This window comes from Equus caballus, chromosome 20 (genome assembly GCF_041296265.1).
Source record: "Equus caballus isolate H_3958 breed thoroughbred chromosome 20, TB-T2T, whole genome shotgun sequence".
NCBI classification, from domain to species: domain Eukaryota; kingdom Metazoa; phylum Chordata; class Mammalia; order Perissodactyla; family Equidae; genus Equus; species Equus caballus.
In genome coordinates this window covers 51,265,216-51,286,672 of record NC_091703.1, presented here as the reverse complement: position 1 = coordinate 51,286,672, position 21,457 = coordinate 51,265,216, and the positions used below count along the sequence as shown (strand labels likewise).

Below are 21,457 nucleotides of genomic sequence, written 5' to 3'. Positions count from 1 at the left end.
GCATAAAGATATATGCACCCCTATGTTCATTGCAGCATTATTCACAATAGCCAAGACTTGGAAGCAACCTAGGTGCCCATCAAGAGATGAATGGATAAAGAAGATGTACATATATATATATACACACAGAGGAATACTACTCAGCCATAAGAAACGATGAAATCCAGCCATTCATGACAACATGGATGGACCTTGAGGGTATTATGCTAAGTGAAATACATCAGAGGGAGAAAGTCAAATACCGTATGATCTCACTCATAAGTAGAAGATAAAAAAAGTGACAAACAAACACATGGTAACAGAGATTGGATTGGTGTTTGTTAGAGGGAAAGCCTGGGAGGGAGGAGGGCAAAAGGTGTAATTAGGCATATGTATGTGGTAATAGATTATAATTAGTCTTTGGGTGATGAACATGATGTAATCTACACAGAAATTGAAATATAATGATGTACACCTGAAATTTATATAACATTATAAACCAATGTTACCTCAATAAAACAAATAAAATAACAAACGTTTCCATTGAGGAAAAAAAAAAGGTTCACACCAACAAACAGAACCAATTTGCAAGTCATATGAATGAGTCAACTTGGAAGCAGTTAGGCAGCCTGCAGATGTTTGCATCGGATTGCAATCAATGAGACACTCTAAGCCAATGAGACTCTAAGCCAGAACTGCTCAGTCAAGCCAGTCCCAAATTCCTGATCCCCAGAAACTGTGAGAGGTCATATTTATTGTTCTAAGCCACTAAGAGGTGGGATAATTTATTACAAGAAGTAAAGAACTAAAACAAAGTTGAACAGAAGAATGTGTTCTGACTCTCATTCCAGATTATGGATTTGAGGGGGAGCAGAATACACCACCCCAAAATGTGCCACTTTGGCATGTGGATTGTTTTGAGATGAAGGCAATTAAGACTCAGCAGACACAGGAAACCTTTCTGTCTCTTTCTTAACTGCCTAAAAAAATTTAGGCAGGGGGCCTGTAGACAGAAGAGAGCTGTTACCAGAGACCACTTTCCATATCAGAAAGAATTCACCACGTGGCAGGGCAAACATTTGTTTGCCAAACATTTGCTCTTCTCATCTTCCTGTGATTTGTCTTCCTCTCTTTTGAAGGCCCAGACCCCTACCCCTTTCTGCTTAGCTCAGGATGGTACATAAGCCTCAGCTACCCAACTGCCTATGACCTCATATTTCTATGGGGCTCCCATATGTACGAAATTTGTTTTTCTCCATTAATTTGTCTTATGTCAATTTAACTATTAGACCAGCCAAAGAATCTAGAAAGGAAGAAGGGAGAAGTTTTCTGCTCTTACAGAAGCTATAAATTATAGGACAAGAGACAAAAGTTCAAAGGGTTGTGCTGTCCAGGAGGCACAATTTGAATTGCTTAGAATTCAAATTCAAAAAATCACTTTGACTTTATTCCGTATGTGACAGATGTTTGGATTTCATAAGGTCTAAAGAATTTGAGGTGGGTGGGCCCAAATTTAGGCAAGTCTAGAGCTGTCAAGCCTTGCAATGTAGAGGGCTTTGAAGCTTAAGTACAATTTTACTGAGCAGTATGAAGAGGCAATCAGTCTCAAATGGGACTTTAGTAGGTAAGAGTTCAGCCATGGAGGAAGAGAATGGAGAGGCGATCTGGGGCCAATGGAAAATGAGAGTGAAGCCATTGAATTGGAAATGCTTTATCTACGTATAAAGAAGCACAAGTGTCTCACAGGAGATGTTCCTAGATTAAATCTTGCCCTTACCACGTGATGGCCATAATGTACGCTACTGTTCTTGTACAATGATCATTTTCAAATCATGTTTAACACATAGATGCTGGTTTCTTCCTTCACTGTGTTCATATGTTTGTCTTTTCTAAAATTTGTGGTAGCCAACTTCTAAGCAAATGATTGATTTTTTAAAATTTTTTTTAAATGCATATATTTTAACAAACATGATGTGCTTATAAACACGTTAGTCTTCATCTATCTCCCAAGGGTTTTCTGGGATAGTTCCAATTAAAAATATTCTATCATGTTGTTATATCATATGTTAGACCAATGTGTCTTGATTTTTTTGTTTCAGAAAAAAAAGTCATTGCAGATCATTTCTTACTATGTTAAGAAGCTTGAACTGAAAAAGAACAATATATGAAAATAGGAGAGATGTGAGCAGAAGCAGCCAACTGGCATCCATGCTTGGGGTTTACATGCAAATTAAGTTCTTCTTTGCTTTCCAACACTTCCCAAATTCTTTTAAAACCATATTTGAAGCTGGAGAGCAACTCTATATGAAGACATCGGCGATATAAATAGGGACAGCATTGTGTTGGGTAGAGCACTGCCAGGAATTGACAGGACCAACAGATAAAACCAAAGCAATTAAGTTTCCATAAACACTTGACTCGGTGTTGAATCAACACTCTTCTTTATAAACAGCAGTGTAGCAAGACATAAATGACAAATCATACATTTCCAATATATAAACCGTGCTGGTTTGATGAAGTAACAGAATTCTTTTCCAGCTTTCTTTTTACAACATGGGAGAAAAAAAAGTTCCTCAGTAATTTGTGGGTTTTACTTCAGAGATCATGTGAAATTCTGTGTGCAGAATGTTAAAGGATTTGTAGATGAGCTTTGGCATGCTTCCAGCTTAATCCCACCCCCCCTCCAACAACCACAAATACTCTTACGGCTACAGGTGAGCAATTTTTGAGTGACGTTTAGTCCTCCGCTCCCTCAGACTGTTTTACAGACATTCATTATGAACTCTTAGGCAAGGCCATAAAATTCTGTCTCAAAAGCCTCCAACCATTCTGTTATTTTTTATTTTACATCCCCCACCTGAACACATAACACAAAATAACTCATGGCTATACACCCTTTATCTTATTTTGTTCCCTTGTAGATATTCAATTGAACTTTCTCAGGCAAGATCTGATGAAAACATTTTTATTAAATAATAATGTCTTCTTTCTTCCAAAGAACAAAGCCATAATCCACCATGGAAAAGAAAAAAAGAAAAGGATACCAGCAAGCCACGTAGATAGAGACTTCAATATAAATGGCCATATCCTAATATGTGCAGACATTTCCCAAATTTTAAGAATAATAAAATAAATCAAAAACCTCTGATTATGCCTGGTTTCAGAGTGAGTTTTCCACTCTCGTATATGATTGCTGTCTGTGCAACAATGTCCTTCTTTGCTTTAGAAGTCCTATTTACCATTATCAAGCTCAAATGACATCTGGAGAATGTAGTATTTTACTATTTAGTGTAATATGATATAGTATTTCCAGACTTTTCAAGGCAGTTAGCTGCTTCCGAATCACTTCTGGACAAATATCTATTAGAATGCTCCCCTATTGACGATAGTTTTCCTATTGAACAAGAAGTTCCTTAAGAAAATGGACTATATATCTTTTCATTCTGAGAATCTCAAAGTGTCTGGCATTTATAAGGCTGTTGCCATAAATGCACTGTTATGAGCTATATGCCAGGTACTAGACTGCAATTTTCCTGAGATTGTGCACTTTCTAAGTTTGGTTTTCTATGTGTCCTCCACGTCTGAAAGAGGGCATGGTTCATCTTAGTACCTCAATAAATATGTAGTGAATGCATGAGTGCATGCGTGCGTGTAATAAAGCTGATAAGTTGCTTCTCTTCTTCAGGCCATGGGGTCACTTTCCCTTTCAGGGCTCTTGCTATCTGATTGCGGCTCCACTGAATCATGCAGGTGATCTCTGCAGCTTGTTCCAAACATGGAAGTTTAAGGCTGGTGACGTCCACTGATGACGGTGGATTATAAACCAGAAATGCATCCACAATCATGATTTGCAATCTTCACAGGCTCTAGATTTGTTCTGATTACTATGCGTTTGTGCCCTTTGCCTGCTGTAAATTCCTGGATGTCTTGTAAGCATTTTCCTTGCACTGACTTCTTCATAGAGCAAATCTTTCCTGTAGGGGGCTGTTGCGAGGCATTAGCACACTATCTAGCCAAAGATCTGGGTCTCATCGGGACACTGAACTTTACAAATTGTGTGAACTTGGGTAAGTTATATAATGTCTTTGTCAGTTTACTCATTGGAAAAGTGGTATTAATAATAATGACTGCCTAATAGCACTGTTATGGTGTTAAATAAAAGATTATCTTATTTAATAATGCAGTCTTATCTTAATCCGATCCATTATAATCTAAAAGTAAATTGTGGTTATTCTATGCTTTTAACAAAAGAATTAATAAACTTAAACACACTATGCAAATGTAAACCAGTATTACTTATTCAGATCGTCCTCATGAACTTCTTGTAGCAGGGCTAAGGAGAAACTATTTTTCATGTAGGGCCAGTTACCATGTAGTAATATAGATCTTAAAGTGACAGGGTAAGGATCGTTTAGGTCATGAACTATATGACACTGCTTCCAAAACAACTAGCCGGTCATCCTCACTCAGCCAGTGGCCCTCTGTCCCTTCTCTAACTGAAGGCAGGCTTGTTTCAGACTTTACCGTGGGGAGTCTCTGGGCATTTCATGGACTGTCACAAATCAGGTAACTCTATACATGAATATGTTTCTATATTTCATTATATTACATTGGTCCATGTATCTGCACTTGTGCCCCTAGTACACTCAGTTTTACCTCCTACAGTATTATAGTAAGTCAATATCTCATACTATATGTCCTCCAGCTTTATTCGTCTTCAATATTTCATCAGTGTTGAATCAAGCTTCTATAAGAAAATAACTTTATGACTTAGTTCTGGGATGACAGACATTTCTTAAATATGATGGACACACACACAGATACAAACACAGCATTAACCATTAAAAAACAAAGATAAACTGGTCATATTTAAATTAAAAACTTCTAACAAAAGATAACTACTAACAGAGTTCAGAAAATAAGCCACAGACTAAGAGAAGATATTTGCAGTACATACGTTTGACAAATATCTTGATCCAAATCTCAAGAACATGTAGAGAATTCCTACAAACCAATAAGAAAAAGAGTCAATCTTATTATAACAGTGGGCAAAAGATTTGACAAAAACTTCACAAAAGATGGTATCAAAGTGGTTGATAAACAATTAAAAATGTGTTCAATATCAGCCTTTAGACAAGTACAAATTAAAAACCATGTTAAAATACCATTAGACAAACATAATACATAAAACTAAAAAAAAAGACTGAGAATACCAAATATGGGTGACGATCTGAAGCTGGTAGAAATAGCTATAACTGTACAAAAAGTATAAATTGCTATAACGGCTTTGAAAAAATATTTGACAGTACCTACTGAAAGAAACCATATATACATCATATGACTCAATAATTCTGCTCTTGGGTATATACATATTTTTTAAAGTGAATAATAATACATACTAAAAGATATTTGGATAAAATGCTCATAGAAATTTTATTCATAATAGCTTTAAACTAAAAACAAACCAAATGTTCACTAATAATAGAATGGATAAATAAATTATATTGTTGCATACAGTAGAATATTACTGTATAATAAAAATAAACTTCACATGCAACAAGGATGAATCTTACAGGCACTAAATTAAGTGAAAGGTATAAAAATCATATTCTACCTATACAAAGTTTCAAAACTGGTAAAACTAACCCATAGTTATGGAAATCGTAACGGCTTTTGCTCTTGGGAGTTATTGACTGGAAGGAAGAACCAGGGACCTTCTTGGGTGCTGAAACTGTTATGTACATTGCTTTTGGTGGTGGTTACATAGGTGTATATATATTTACAAATTTATCACTCTGTACACTTTAGATTTATGTACTTTGCTAGATGTAAGTTATACCTTAATAAAATTTATTTTAATTGACAAATTAACTGAGGCAAAGAAGATAAAAAGGATTGATGATATTTTCCTTGTAGAGTTCATTCTTGTGATTTCTTTGATTAAGGCAAGGAAGACACTGTTCTTCATGTAAGTGCCTTCTGAGAAGGTCCTGGTCTAACAATTTCACACAGGAGGATGCATTCCCAAGGGCGTGCCAGAGGGCAGTACTCAATTCTCCTGTCTTTTCCCTCATTCTTGATCTTTCCTCTTACTAAATATTAACTTGCAAATATCCATATTCTGTTTCTATATTAATAAGAAATAAAATCTGAAACAGAAATGCAAGAAAAATAAATTTAGATAAGTGTATCAATTTCTCGTATTATTATCTGAAAATATTTTAAGAGTTTTGGCTTAAAATTGCCTACTGTGCATGAAATGATTGCGTTGAGTAGGGATTGATGCCGAAGTCAATGAGGCGATGTTTCTGCTGCTTCTGTTCTAAAGAGCTGCCTTTACCTGAGTACAAGTGACTGTAATTCCTCGGTTAAAATGGCCTACTTAGTTTCCAGGTCTGCAGTCCTCTAGGCAGTGGAGAATCATTTAAATCATTCTGGAGAACTGGCCCCGGTCCAGGCCCTGGAACTAAGCCTGTCGTTAAGTGTCCAGTGAAAAAGCCTCAGCCTGGGTCCCCAGAGGCTCTTACCCCAGGCCCACTTACCGCATGACCTCTACTCAAACGCTGAGTCAAGCTGTCCAATTCTAATCTTGATGCCTGCACCTGTGTTACTTCTGCAGGATTTGCTGTTTGGCATAATCTCTGCCTATTGTCTGCCGCTTTCCATCCTGTCAGCCCCACCCTCTTACTCTATCTCTAAGGACCATCCCAGAGCCCAAAGTCTGCAATTTCATAATAATTCTGGGCCAACGGAGATACCTTCATAATTACCTGGGTTCAATCCTCATTCTAAAATGCTTAATGTACTACTGATGCCCAAGTACTAACCTTACTTTCACATTTTGACTCAGTTGTTCCAAATGGATACTTGAAACTTAAGTATTAACAAAGACCCTCCTATTTTCTTTGTAGCCTCTGTTTTCCATGGAGTTTTAGGTTAAGAGTACACATTCTACCTATTCATAAACCCCAAACCAAATCTGAGGCTCAAAAATCTAAGGGTCTTGTTTTAGCACTTACTCTTCAGCTTAGTTGCCCTTAATTTTGACCAATCAAAATTCTTTGGAGGAGCCAAACATGTTAAGGTAACTATAATCCCAATTGGCTCTAATTGTCTCATAATCATTCTCAAGAGGTCACAATACATTTTCTTGTGGTTGCTTTCAATTCTTGGACAGAATATAAATTCTGGCATTAAATCATCAAGATATAGTATTGTATCCAATTCTTTACATATTTTATATTGTAAAATGATAATTTTTCACCCATTTATGACAGATGAAAGATACCATATCTGTATGTAAAATATCAAGGTTGCATTTATATATTTCTAATACTATGAGTGGTGTTATGTGTTTTTAAAGGCCTTCTATCAGAATTAATTACAGTCTATTTATAAAATGTGGTATGCCTTCAAATTTAGATTATGAAGTCCATTAAGCAGATTGCAGATATTCTTCTGAAAAGAATAATGGTAGTTCACTGTAAAGAGTTGGTGGTGTCATGTAGCCTTATAAATTTGAATGCCATCTATATCTTCAACATATTAGATTCATTCTGTTTAAAAGGAAGCTGATTTTCAGAGAACTTGTGGATTTATCAGTGTCATAGATGATAGAAGAACTAGGATGAAACACTAGTATTTTAACTGTAGGATCTGTATGATTTTTGTTATATCACACTGTATTGAATTAACAGATTGTGTGTGTGTGTGTCTAAAATAGCCAATTATTTCAACTGTAGAAAAATAAATTTATTAAATATTTATTAAGCATTTATGTATCAGATACACTTAGAAGTAAAGCTAGATTTATATCATCTTAAAAGAAAAAAGTCCAAAAATTTCAATCAATTTTCAATTCTGGAGCTCAAACACTACGGTAAGTCATAAAAAAATAAATCCTTAAAATGCCTGGGTGTTTGTGTTAAAATATTCATAGCAACACTATTTACACAGAAAAATATCAATAACTTAAAACCAAATTTCAGCCAAAATCTTAAGTAAATAACAAGTTATTTGCGTTATCAAAATAATGCTCAAAATAAATGTACAATAAAAATAGAAATTCTGGGAGAATACAATATTTTATATAAATTATGTGTCTATGTGAAAATGTAAGTACTGAATTTGTACAGAAAGAGAAAAAAGGCTTGAAAGATAAAAATCTAAGTTAATGTTAGTTGTTTGGTGTGAAACAGGTATACTTTTTTGGTATTTCTTTAACCTTTTATAACAGGTAAAATTTTTTGAGGTACACTTGAGATAATTGTTAGTGTATATCCATGAAAACATCATAAAAATTAAGATAATGGTCATACACACCACCTCCAAAAATTTTCCCTCAGAAAATGCAACAACAGACATTATAAACAGCCTCATAATGGGGGCTAACTTGAATAATAATGCTTCAGTGAATATATATACATATATGTAGTGTTAGAGTGTGGGGGATTTAAACATTAATGTGTGTGTGTATATATCAACCCGCTATATTTCAGAAGCTCCTGTTTTATTTTTTCGTCAATTATCTTGGGGGAAAATCATCTGCTTTACTGAATTTTTTGAGGATAAAGTAAGAGAATGGGATGCATATTTCATCATCTATGTCACTATATTATTGTAAATCTTAGAATTTGAGAGTATGTGACATTTTGGAGAGAGAAAGAGAAGAAGGGAAGGAAAGAGATGAAAAAAAGTGTTGAAGGAAAGCTTGTTTGCGTGAGTATGTTCGCTGAAAGAATTGATTTACAGAATTCCCCTCATATCAAATCTGTTTGGCAGTGGCTGGGGGAAGCTTGAGAGGAACAGCAAACCAAATTGTGTGTATTATTCTGCACAAATCATCCAACCTGCTCTTAGAAAATTATCTTTAAAATAAGAACCAAATTGTCAGCCCTTTCTGCTTCCCATTCAGCAGGATGGATTCAGAAATAAACTTGGCAAATTGTGAAAAGAAAGTGCCAATCAAATTTAATAACCTATGCTTATTAATATCCTAGAGTCAGCAATGTACATCAAAGGAGGGGGTATATTCGCTCTGATTTGCCTGACTCACAATGACAATCATTCTTAGCACAGTGATCAGATACAGAATATTTCTAAGTCATAGACATAAATTATTAGCACCAAGATCACCCCTCTTCTCTGTAGGCAACAGAATCCAAATCTATTCTTGTTGTGGTTTTACATTAGTTTCCTGTTGCTACTGCAACGAATTACTATAAGGTTAATGTCTTAAAATAACATAAACTTATTATCTTACAGTTCTGGAGGTCAAAAGCCCAAATGGGTCCCACGGGGTTAAAATCAAGTGTCACTAGGGAGACTCCAGGGGAGAGTCCATTTTCTTACCTTTTCGGACTTGCAGAGCTCACCTGTATTCTCTGGCTCGTGGTCGCTTTCTCTGTCTTCAAAATCAGCAATGGCCAGTCAAGTCTTTCTCATCATCCATCACTGACATTGCCTCCTTCTCCCACATTTAAGTACCCTTGTGATTCCAGTGAGCTCACGTGGATAATCCAGGATAATCTCCCTACTTTAAAGTCACCTGATTAGCAATTTGCATTGCATCTGCTACCTTAATTCTCTTTTGTCACATAATGTAACATATTCAAAGGTTCCAGGGACTAAGACATTAAGTCTGTTATTCTTCCAGTCACAGTTCTGTCTTCCTCTCTTGGTCCCAATAACTAACATATTAGATCTTGTTCTGATCCTGCAGGTGTCTTTTTGCAGATAATGCAAATATATGTAAAAGTGGTTCAAAAAAAGGCTTATTACAAAACATTATCCCATGAATTGACAACAATGTAAAATTATGTTACTTTTCTTTTCAGAGATGACAATGAAACACTTCTTGTTTTTGGCTGCTGCTGCTGCTGGCTTCCTGCCTGTTGTGATCATAAGAGTATGTGAGGATTGTATGTTTCATAATTACTTTCCAGAAAAGGATAAGAGCTAACTCTGGAATAGAACTTACTTTGTTACAGACACTGTTGTGAGGACTCTATGCCCATTACTCACCTAGTTCTCACCATAGCCCCATTAGGCAGGAACTATTCTTAATTCTGTATTACAGAGAAAAGAACGAAAGCCTAGGGAAGTTAAGTCATGTGGCCAAGGTCAGATGACTAGGAAGTGGCAGAGCACGAAAGTGAACCTAAGCAGTTTGGCTCCATGGGCCCATGCCCACTTCATTATAGCCCAGCTGGATAATTGAAAAAAGCTAAGAATTTCGAGCAGGAATTACTTCTTTATAACCTATCCATGCATTTTCCATGACTAAATGGGAAAAAAATACTTTTTTTCGCCCTGAAAAGGTAAGTATTTCAACAATATCCCAATTGAACTATCTGATTTGTGACTATTAATAAGACTCTAACACATAAAAATTAAATATAAAATGAAAGATGCCAACAAGCAGAGGAGCATGAGGAGCTGTTACCACTGGAGTCAATGCAGTCATGTGTTGCTTAATGACAGATACACCTTCTGAGAAATGCATCGTCAGGCAGTTTTGTCATTGAGTAAATGTCAGAAAGTGGACTTGCACAATCCTGGATGGTATAGCCTACCACACACCTAGGTTGTAGAACACTAATCTTATGGGACCACATCCTTGCCAACACTTGACATCTTTTGATTTTAGTAATATCCCTCCTAACAGGTATGAGGTGATATCTCTTTGCGGTTTTGATTTGCATTTTCCTGACAGTTAGTGAGGTTACAGACTTTTTCATATACCTGTTGGCCATTTGTGTGTCTTCTTTGGAGAAATGTCTGTTCACGTCCTTTGTGTCTTTTTTTAATCAAGTTTCTGTTTTGTTTTTGCTATTGGGTTGTATGAGTTCCCTATATATTTTGGATATTAACCCATTATCAGATAAAGATATATAGTTTGAAATATTTTCTCCCATTCTGCAAGTTGCCTTTTCATTTTGTTGGTAGTTTCCTTTGCTGTGCAGAAGCTTTTTGGTTTGATGTAATTCTACTTATTTTCAAGTTTATTGTCTGTGCTTGCCAAGACCAATGTCAAGGAGATTTTTACCTATGTTTTCTTCTAGGAGATTTATGATTTCAGGTCTTGCATTTAAGTCTTTAATTCATTTTGAGTTGATTTTTATGTATGGTGTAAGATAAAGGCCCAATCTGATTCTTTTGCATGTGGATATCCAGTTTTAAATTTGCCAAAAGGATAGATCTTATATCAAGTGCTTTTATCACATACACAAAATAATAGCAATAGTTATAATAAAAAGGGCAGGAGGAAATTTGGGGAGGTAATTAATATGTTTATGGTCTTGATGGTGAGTGATTTTTCATGAGTGTATATTTATCCCCAAACTCATTGAGTTGTACACATTAAATATGTATAACTTTTTACATGCCAATTCTACCTTAATGAAATAATTTTAAAAAAAGTAAAGTATGACCTGTTCTGTAGTACCACAAAAGAGAAGGAGGAAAGAATGAAAGCAGATACAGGCAGACTAGTAGACTGGGACAAAGAAGACAAAGCAGCTGCCCTCTGATAGCTTCTCTCTACTGAGAGAAGTAGGACATATCACAATCTATTGAGAGAGGTATATGCAATGGGGGTAAAGTGCACAAGTTCTGTGATAACATTGTGGAGAGAGACAAGATGAGTTCACCAAGCAAATGAGTAGAACTGATGAGCAGAATTAAAGGACAATTTGAGATCAGACATCCTGATTTTGGATATATCAATATTTGTCATTTTGTGTGATATTTTTCTGCCAAGAGCTCACCTGACTTAGTGCAGACAGGGGAATTTTTTGTACCTTCCAAAGTTTGGATGTTCCTGGATGGGAGTGGGTAGGTCAAAGATTCAATATTTTCGCAAGAGAGTTATTGAAATAAGAAAATATGGACAAGAAAAAATGCAAAAACAAGAGAGGGCAAATAGAGAAAGTGAAGAATGAGCTAGAAGGCTAGATTATGTTGAAAAGAGAGTGATTGACCTTAACAACTTGGAAGAACAGGAAATCCCGGTCAGGTGAGGAAATGCTTGACCAGGTGATTGGGAGGTATGGCATTTTGGAACGATCATGAGATATACGTTGTAAACATCATGGTGGGAAAATAAAGAGGCTTGAAGGAAAGGTTCAAGAAGAGTTCAAAGGCCTGAGACATCAGATGGTTGGGGATATCCATGGTCATGCTAAAGTTCCTCGAGTTGACTGCAGAAACCAGGGTGGACAGCATGAATTTGTTTCAGAAACCCAATTTCTATGAATGACAGGAAGTGACAGGAAAACTGTTATGAGAGTAAATATTCAGAGACGAGGCAGTAGAGCTAAATGTCATGAGTTTCACTGGAGCATGATTTGTCATAGGAACAAAGAGAGTTATAATCTGGAAATGGTAAGGGGATTCTTGTGGGTTCCCAATCTCTCCCCTAGTTTAGAACAGAGCTGCCTGTGGTATGACAGGAGAATAGCATCACATGAGTGTGCTTTTGAGGAAATGATGTCCACAGGGGACAGTCTCTAGAGAGTTCTTCTCGATTCCACATTTATACCTTCTCCCCATACCCTAAAACTGTTGAAATAAAATAAATGAAAATAACTGCCTCTATATTTGAGTGAGGTATGGCACTGGGTCCTATTCATTCAGAAGCTACATTGATTGTCCTGTGGTAGTTGAGAAATAAATAGATACTGCTCAAATTATACTAAACCATGTGCCACTTTTTAAAAAAAGGTATGAATTACATGTAACATATCGCACACACGAAAGAAGCTGCTCTTTATAGCAATTAATGCTAACCTAAAATATTAAGGACGTTTATTTTTCTTCTTAGTAAGTTTCAGGACAAAAGATAAACAAGTTAAAAGAACAGCCACAAATTCTATAATGTAGCTGATTTGAATTCTATTTTTATACTTACACATACGGGTGCAAATATTAATGTTTTCTCACATGAATGAGATAAAGATGTAGAGTCTGAGTTGAAGGTGCTGGAGGCTTTGTACTCAATAATGAATCTCTCAGATTAGGTTCTGCCAGACATATTCCATCAGACAATGGTCAAGTGACAGTGTTTTATTTGGGAAGCAAAGAAAACATTCATTGGAGGTAGAGTGAGGAGTGCACCAAGGAAGGGAAGTCAGTCAGAAAAGGTGTGAGATCAACACACTCTGGTTCATATTGCCCAATAAAAAGTGCTTCAACATGGCCCAAAATACCAATCACAAATTTGAAAAACCCCAATCACAGAATATCCAGTGCACTATTCTATAGACTTGAATAATGTCAGACTGACATTTAGAAATCCTCAAAATTAGCACTGGAGAAATGGAAGCTAATATACTGAGATAGTGTGGGTTAAAAAATGCTGTAGATTATCATTTATTTAATATAAAATATAAATTCATATTACATATAGGTCTGCAAGTGATATGTTATACATGACAAATTCCACTTAAAAGAAGAGTAATTAATAATTTTCTGATAACAGGCTAAACCAGCTAGCGTTCCATATCATACGCTTCTCACTGAGTTGGCAACTGTCCAAGAAGAAATTGTTACTGTACATAATACTCTCAGAAGAGGAGTAGTTCCGCCAGCCAGCAACATGCTGAAGATGGTAAGATTAATTAAACAGCAACAACAATGATGCAGTAATAGTAATGGTGTTTACTGAGATTTTATTAAGTTATAAGTACTTTTAATATGCTAAAAGTTTGGTCGTCACAAACAAACCTATGAGAGGCAGAAGAAGAAAGAGGCCCAGAGGAGGTAAGCAACTTTCCCCAAATCATACAGAGCAACGGACAAATGACAGAGCAGCTATTCCAACTCAGACAGCCTAATTTCATTCATAATGTACCCTAGGACAGTGCGTCTCAAACTCGAGGGTGCTTAAAAACCCTCTGAAGAATGTAGCAAAGCACAGGGTCCAGGGCTCCACACTCTGAGATCCTGACTTGAGAGGTCTGTGGTGGAGACCACCCCAAGCTCCCAGCCAATGCTGATGCTGAGAGTCAGTATAGTCTGTATAGCAAACCTTGTCTAACAACTTACAGAGGAATTTCATAATTGTCTTCACTGGGCAGGAGCATGGAGGCTAAGACACTCTCTATGAGTCAAGATGTCCAGATTCTAGGCTAGCTGATGCTTCCAGATAAACAAAAGTTGGCAAATCTATTCCCCAGTTCCCTTGCATCTCATAAAAGGAGAGAGAAATTGTCTTTCCACTATAAACCTGCTGTGTGAGCAGACTAGGTGCTATAAAACAAAACAAATTTAGAAAAGGCTCAGGTGTATGACTAGGCTTGCATGTATTGTCTCCCAGGAGTATTGCTCAGGTTTTGGGAAACCTTATCCTGGTTCCTGGAACCCTGGATGGGCTTAAAGGAACAAGAGTTAGAAACAGAGCAGGCGCTAGAGGACGATTCTGAGGGACAGCTTCCTCGTGGAAATGATGAAGCAGAGGAAGCAAGTGAATAGAAAAATGATTTCAAAATTTATCTCTTGGACATCTTAGTCCAAAATGCTATTGGAAAAAAGCAATAAAAATCAATAGCTATCATAGGCATTCTTGCATAGTAAGTGTTGTAGCTGACATGCACAGGATGCTTACTATTGACAGGAACTCTTCTGGAACCTTATTACATTAATTCATTTATTTCTTTCAATAATTCTGTGATGTAGATAGTATTATTATCTCCATTTTACAGATGATAAATCTGAACCTTAGAGAAATTAGGTAGCTTATCCAAAGTCATAAGTACTGGATAAGTATAGATTCAAATGCAAATAGGCCAGCTCCAGGGACCTGTTCTTAATCACTCACCTCTCTTAGGACAAACTCCTTGGTTTCCAGATGAGCAAATGAGTGCAGCCAAAAGGTGTTAAAAAGGTTATAGAGTAAATGGAAAATATAGCCTCTGATTTCAGAGACTTTATTATTGTGGATTAAAGGTGAATAAACAGGAAACATTAAAACATAACATAAGAATGAATATGCTCAAGTGCTAAGGAGCAGAAGTAGGAGAGATGAAAAGGATGATAGATTATGTGCACCAGTAAAACTGAGTAACATTTTAAAGGGAGTATGGGAGTTGAGTTGTTCCATAAACAGTGCATAGGACACAGATGAAAAGGAACTTATACAATTATAGTGGGGCTGAAGAGTCAATCACAACTACCAGGCAGAGATTTTTCCAAAATAGAAAAAATTTTCTGTACGTAGGATTAGAATCTGATTAAATAGAACCATTTGTTCAAGCCAGAATTCATAGCTTTGGTGCAATACCATGAATACTCACTTGTGATTTTAATCACAGATGTATCACAAAAAAGGAGTATCTTACCAACATTAATCAGAAGTAATGTCCTAGAGAGCTTCCTCAAAGAGGTCTGAACTACAGAGGGCATGTAATGAATGCTGCAGGTAGTTTACACAATAAGATAAGGAGGCTCTGAGATGGAGATTATCATGAAGGACGTTTACTGGGGAAGAATCTCCAGATTTACACCTACCTATGGAGGTAGGGAGAGAAGCAGGATGGATACTTGGAGCAGTTGGGCTGTAATGTAGTCACAGCAGAGGCCTCAGCTAGTTCTACAGAAGCTATACAACTAGGACAACCCTTTGAGTTGTTGTGACTTGGAGGGAGGTAGCCTGGCATTTACAGTTGCCGCATCTACTAGCTGTTGAATATGGACTGTCCCAGGGAAGGGATTATGCTCATGGATGAAGACAATTTTTAAAGAGGATAGACAGTAGAGCTATCTGTGGGTAGGACTCTGTAGGGGAGGAAGACATTTCCTCTACCCACTGTGGGTTCTTCTGGCCGGAGAACGAATTAAATTCACATGAGACAGAATAACAGGAGAAAATTAAACAAAGACTTATAACACGTGTACATGGGAGAGGCTCAGGCAACCTGAGCAACTCACCAAAACGGCTGAAGCCACCACTTTAAATATCACATTCAGCTAAACACAAAGGAGGATGTTGGGGGTGGGGGGAGTCAGTTACAGGAGGTTACCAGACAAGCACAATAAACAGGAAGAAGATTATTATACAGATTTAAGTCCTTGCCTTCTGCATTGAGAAGAGCTTCTAGAGATAAGGTCATCCCCCTTCTTCCTGGTACAGAGAGGCAGACACCTTTACAGATGGAGATTTCCCTTACAAATGTAAATGTCTCCTAACAAAGGGTAAGTAAATTCTACTTTTCAGTTGCTTTCTTGTCTGCAGTTTATTAAAAGTAATCAACCCCAAACAATCTTCATGCCAAAGACATATCTTGGGGTGGCCAATTCCAGGCCCCCGCAACTCCCAACTTAAGAGGAAATAAGTGCTTCGATCCAAAAAGGGACTTGGGTAGTGCATGGTAGCATGCGTGACAAGCAATCAGCTATAACTTAGCCGATGACTTCCAGTTCTAACCAATTGGCAACTTGGTCATAACAGGGAGGATTTTTTACTAGTGAGTGAAATGGTGGTATTCCCACTGCCAGGAGATCTTGTGCCCTAAGGGGATGTGTTGTGTCATCTCTGCTGCTTCAGTTAGACATATCCATTACTAAAACACATCTTTTCTTTAGTGAAACAATCAAACCCTACAAAGCCATGTTTTTACTTTGAGCCTAGGTTAATGAGTTACTTAATTCATCTCACGGTTTAGTAAATTCATCAACTTGAGGAGTAATTCTATGAAACTAACACAGATGGCAGCATATACATATATCTGTTAAACTTCCATCATGCCAGGAAAAATACTGAAAATCTAAGTTAGGGTGTCATCCAAAAGTTATTCTAAAAAGTAGCTAAATGATTTATGTAAAAGCCTATAGTAAAAAACAAACTCCACAACTTTCTTTGGTAATGTGCAGCATGCACATATTGGGACAGTCTTTTAAGCGGATGGACACAGTGGGAGGATGAAAGCATGTTAGTGAGAACATTTGTCACAGGGTCCCCTAACTAGTGATATAGACTATCTGCCTTTCACCCTTCTTGAAGGTATATATATCCAAGAAAAGGCTTCAACTCAGCACAACTGATACACATTGAGAATTAATAGCACACCCTCAGCAGACAGGATAACCTGGACTCCAATTCACTTCTTGCCACTTATTGTTGTGTTATCCTGAAAATGTATGCAGTATCTCTGTGCCTCAGTTTCCTCATTTCCAAATGGAGATAATAATAGTAGAACTGCTGTGGGTAAAAATGAGACACTATACATACAGAATTGGTCACGGATCCTGGCATGTAGGTTTAGCTATTGTTTTCTATTATTATTATTTATAATTTTAGATGGAGATGTGTGACACTGTGTACTTGCTTCTAATCACTGCCATCATTTATTTATTGAGCACATAGCATGAGATTTATCATATCACAGTAGTATTGGATGATTGTCACATTAAAACTTTTGAACAAACTATTGGGTATGAATTATGGGTCACATTTTACAGATGAAGAAACTGAGATTCAAGGAAATTAAATAGAGTGTCAGAGGTAAAACTGCTAATGAGAGATGGGGTGGATTTCTAACCCTGGTCTGTTTTACTGGAAGCATTTACTTAAACTCTTCAACACTTCTGAGAGAGAAGCCACTTCTGAACATTATTACCCAAATTTTGATTTTGTACATTCAAGGGCTAAAATGATGAACTGAAAATTCTGTCTTCCTCTTCCAACCAGAATATTTAAGAGCAGTATTATTCTTCAAACTGTTATCTCATACAGTTGAAGATATGGCTAGTCTGTGGTTTTTAGAAACAGTAAACTAGAATTGTATCTGATTCTAATAAGAAATGCCAATAAGATCATGCATTTTGTATTTTACTTGCATTTTACTCTCCTTTTGTAGAATTGGAGTGAAGAAGCTGCACAAAACGCCAGAAGGTTGTCCGCGCAGTGTGAATTGATAGAGAGCAAGGCAGTTGAGAGGAGAATTACAAGTAGGTATATGTCTATATGACCCACCTTTGTGCTCAGAAGTTCTCAGGGATTATTAGGTAACCTGGCAAGGGTCAGCTAAGTCATCCAGTCTATATTTCCATTTGCCCCATAAATGGCAGTGAATTGTGGCCCACAGCACTATTTTGTTCTTTATCATTAATTTTTAAAATTGGATATTCAAATTTTTTCAAATTCTAGATTCTGCTCATCAGAAGTAAAGAATCAAAGCTCTCAATATTACAGACTAATTGAGTAATACAATAATGACTGGATTAATTAGCTGGACAGCTAAAAGGTTTCCACTCTATGTAGTTATCCAGCTACCCACAACATCCACCATGGCAATATCTTTAGATTTGGAACACTAAAACAATTGAGAAGTGAGTTATACCCAACTTTACTGAGCTGCCCATAAGAACAATTTTAGCTGCTCAAAAATGAGTCCATCCCATGGCGGACACTTTAGGTGGATCACTGCTACTTTCCAGAAAAGCCATTACTACACAAGTAATGTAGAAAAGCAATGTAGAAAAGCCATTTCTACACAAGTAGACATTAATAACATTTACGACATACTTATTACAAAGTACTTTTAAAATACTAATGAAACTTCCATATTTACAGATTTTTGGACATCCTTGCCCAATGTTTTTGAGCAGTGAATTAGCAGTGTGAGTCTTCCTACTATATTTACAGATTATTGGGCATCTTTTTCCATTGTTGTTGAGCTGTGAGTTAGCAACCTGAGTCTTCCCTGCCCCAGAGAAAGGCAGATCACTCCCGAAAACCATGTTTGATCAAGAGCTCACATCACAAGTGAATGCCTAAAGGAGCAAATGTTCACTTCAAGGTCCTTGCATGATGAATACCTCTGTGTGGCTACTTTCAAGCCATGGGCCTTGTTAACAACTCATAGGTTACTCTGATTTGTTTCACCCTTCTCCATCATCCAGGAAGTGTAAGAGACTGAGACGTTGGCTGATCTGATTTCCAAGCTTTTACATCATATCGTACTGTCAACTTCTCACCAAACCTGAGCAACACAAGTTCATTTATTAATAAGCAAGAAAACCGCCAGCAGAGAAACAGCTCAGTTTGCCTCCTCTTATAAGACATTACTTAGATGACCAGTCAAACATTTATAAAATAAAAATGAGAAAAGCATCCTTGTGAAACATTTCCAAGGCTTTTAGAGTATGATCCTGCCCCTTTTCCTCCTTTCAGATACCTTTTGTGGAGAAAATATGCATCTGACATCTTATCCTATCTCATGGTCAAATGTAATTGGAATCTGGTTCAGTGAGTCTAAATATTTCAAGTATGGGCAATGGATATCAACAGATGATGAAGTAATAATTGAGCATTATACTCAGGTAAACTGTGTACTCGCAAATATACACATTAGTTAAGCGACTATAAGCACGTGTGGAAAATAGGTGACTGAGAACCAGGGAAACTCATTTTACCCACTTTTTACAAACTTACACTTGACTCACTGAGTTCCTCTTATAATTTGGAACACAGGGAAATGCGATTCCCTCAATAGATGGCTTAGAGAAAATTTTTAACCTCTTAGTTTCCTTCTTTACACGTTTGGTTTCCTGGGAAGTGACAAAATCATAAAACATCAATGTCATTTATAAATTACATTTGCAATATTTGTAAAGAATGGCAATAATAATAGTGCCTTTTAATATCTCCTTCTTTCTAGTTTAATTTTATGAGGGTAAAATAATTTATATACACATGTATGTATATACACTATAAAAATGCCATTTTAACCATTTTTAAGTTATAGCATTAACATTCAGTGGCATTAGTTACATTCAAATTGTTATGCAAATATCACCACCATCTACTTCCAGAACTTTTCATCTTTCCAAACTAAAACTCTGTCCTCATTAAACAGTAACTCCACATTATTGCCTACTCTTCACCAGATTCTGGCAACCACCATTCTACTTTTTGTCTCTATGAATTTGAACACTCTAGATACCTCATATAATTGGAATAATACAATATTTGTCTTTTTGTCTGTGCCTCATTTCTCTTAGTATAATATCCTCAATCCATGTTCATCCACGTTGTAGCATGTGTCAAAAATTCATTCCTTGTTAAGGCTGAATAATATTCCATTGCATGTAAATACCACTTGTGGTTTATCCATTCATCCGCTGATGGATATTTACATTGTTTCTACCTTTTGGCTATTGAGAACAACACTACTATAAACATTGGTGTACAAATACCTGTTCGTATCCTGCTTTCAATTCTTTTGGGTATACACCCAGAAGTAGAATTGCTGAATCGTGGTAATTCTAGGTTTGATTATTGGAGAAACTGGCATGCTGTCTTCCACAACAGCTGCACCATTTTACATTCCTAGCAGCAAAGAAATTTCCAATTTCTTCACATCCACAGTGTATTGGTCTGCTTGGGTTGCCACAACAAAATACCACAGACTGGGTGGGTTAAACAACAGAAATTTATTTTCTCACAGTTCTGGAGGCTGATAGTCTGTGACCTTCTGGAGCATAGTCAGTTTCTGTGAGAGCTCTCTTCCTGGCTTGTAGATAGCCATCTTCTCACAATGTCCTCACATACACTTTCCTCTGTGCCTGCATGCAGAGAGAGAAGAGAGAGCAGACTCTGGGGCCTTTCCTTATGAAGACACTAATCCTATCAGCTCATGGTCCCCCTCTTATGACTTCATTTAACCTACATTAATTCCTTGAAGACTCCGTCTCCAAATAGAGCCACACTGTTGGGTTAAAGCTTCAGAATATGAATTTTGGGAGGACGTAAAAATTCAGTTCATAACATACATATGCTTTTTATATTTTATGTTGGTTTTTGTTTGTTTTATAATAGTCATTCTAATAGGTGTAAAGTGGTATTTCACTGTTGTTTTGACTTACGTTTCTCTAATGATTACTGATGTTGAGCACTTTTCATGTGCTTATCAACCATTTGTATATCCTCTTTGGAGGAATGTCTATTCAAGTCTTTTGCTCATTATTTAATCAGGTAGTTTGTTTTTTGTTGTTGAGTTGTAAGATTTCTTTATATATTCTAGATGTCTATCCTCTATCGATTATATGATTTAAAAATATTAATTTCTATTACATGGATTGCCTTTTCACTCTGATGATAGTGACCTATGATGAACAAACGTTTTAAATTTTGATGAATTTCAATTGTTCTATTTTTTCTTTTATTGCCTGTGTTTCTCTTGTCATATCCAAGAAATCATTGCCAAATTCAATATTATGAAGTTTTCCCCTATATTTCCTTCTAAAAGTTTTACAGTTTCAGCTCTCACATTGAGATCTTTGATTCTTTTTGAGCTAATTTTTTATATGGTGTAAGGTAGGGTCCAACCTCATGTATTGCCATGTGGACATCCAGTTTCCAAAACATTATTTGTGGTAAGACTGTCCTTTTCCCATTGAATGGTCTTGGCACCCTTGTTGAAAATCATTTGACCATATATGTAAGGGTTTATTTCTGGCTTCTCTATTCTATTCCTTG

The 21,457-nt window shown here is 36.5% G+C and overlaps 1 protein-coding gene across 2 annotated transcripts in view; it reads left to right on the top strand.

Moving 5' to 3' along the window:
- The first annotated feature begins 3,822 nt into the window (after nt 1-3,822).
- CRISP1 (cysteine rich secretory protein 1) overlaps nt 3,823-21,457 on the top strand; it is a 30,648-nt gene continuing 13,013 nt past the window's right edge. The window contains exons 1-5 of one of the 2 annotated variants that reach the window (NM_001081873.2): nt 3,823-4,046; nt 9,816-9,886; nt 13,460-13,588; nt 17,835-17,925; nt 19,151-19,299. In NM_001081873.2, coding sequence (NP_001075342.1) covers nt 9,818-9,886; nt 13,460-13,588; nt 17,835-17,925; nt 19,151-19,299 — 438 coding nt within the window. In that variant the 5' untranslated portion in view covers nt 3,823-4,046; nt 9,816-9,817. Of the gene's footprint in view, nt 4,047-4,488; nt 4,546-9,815; nt 9,887-13,459; nt 13,589-17,834; nt 17,926-19,150; nt 19,300-21,457 lie in introns of those variants that run through there. The other variant, XM_070243953.1, reaches the window with a different exon arrangement.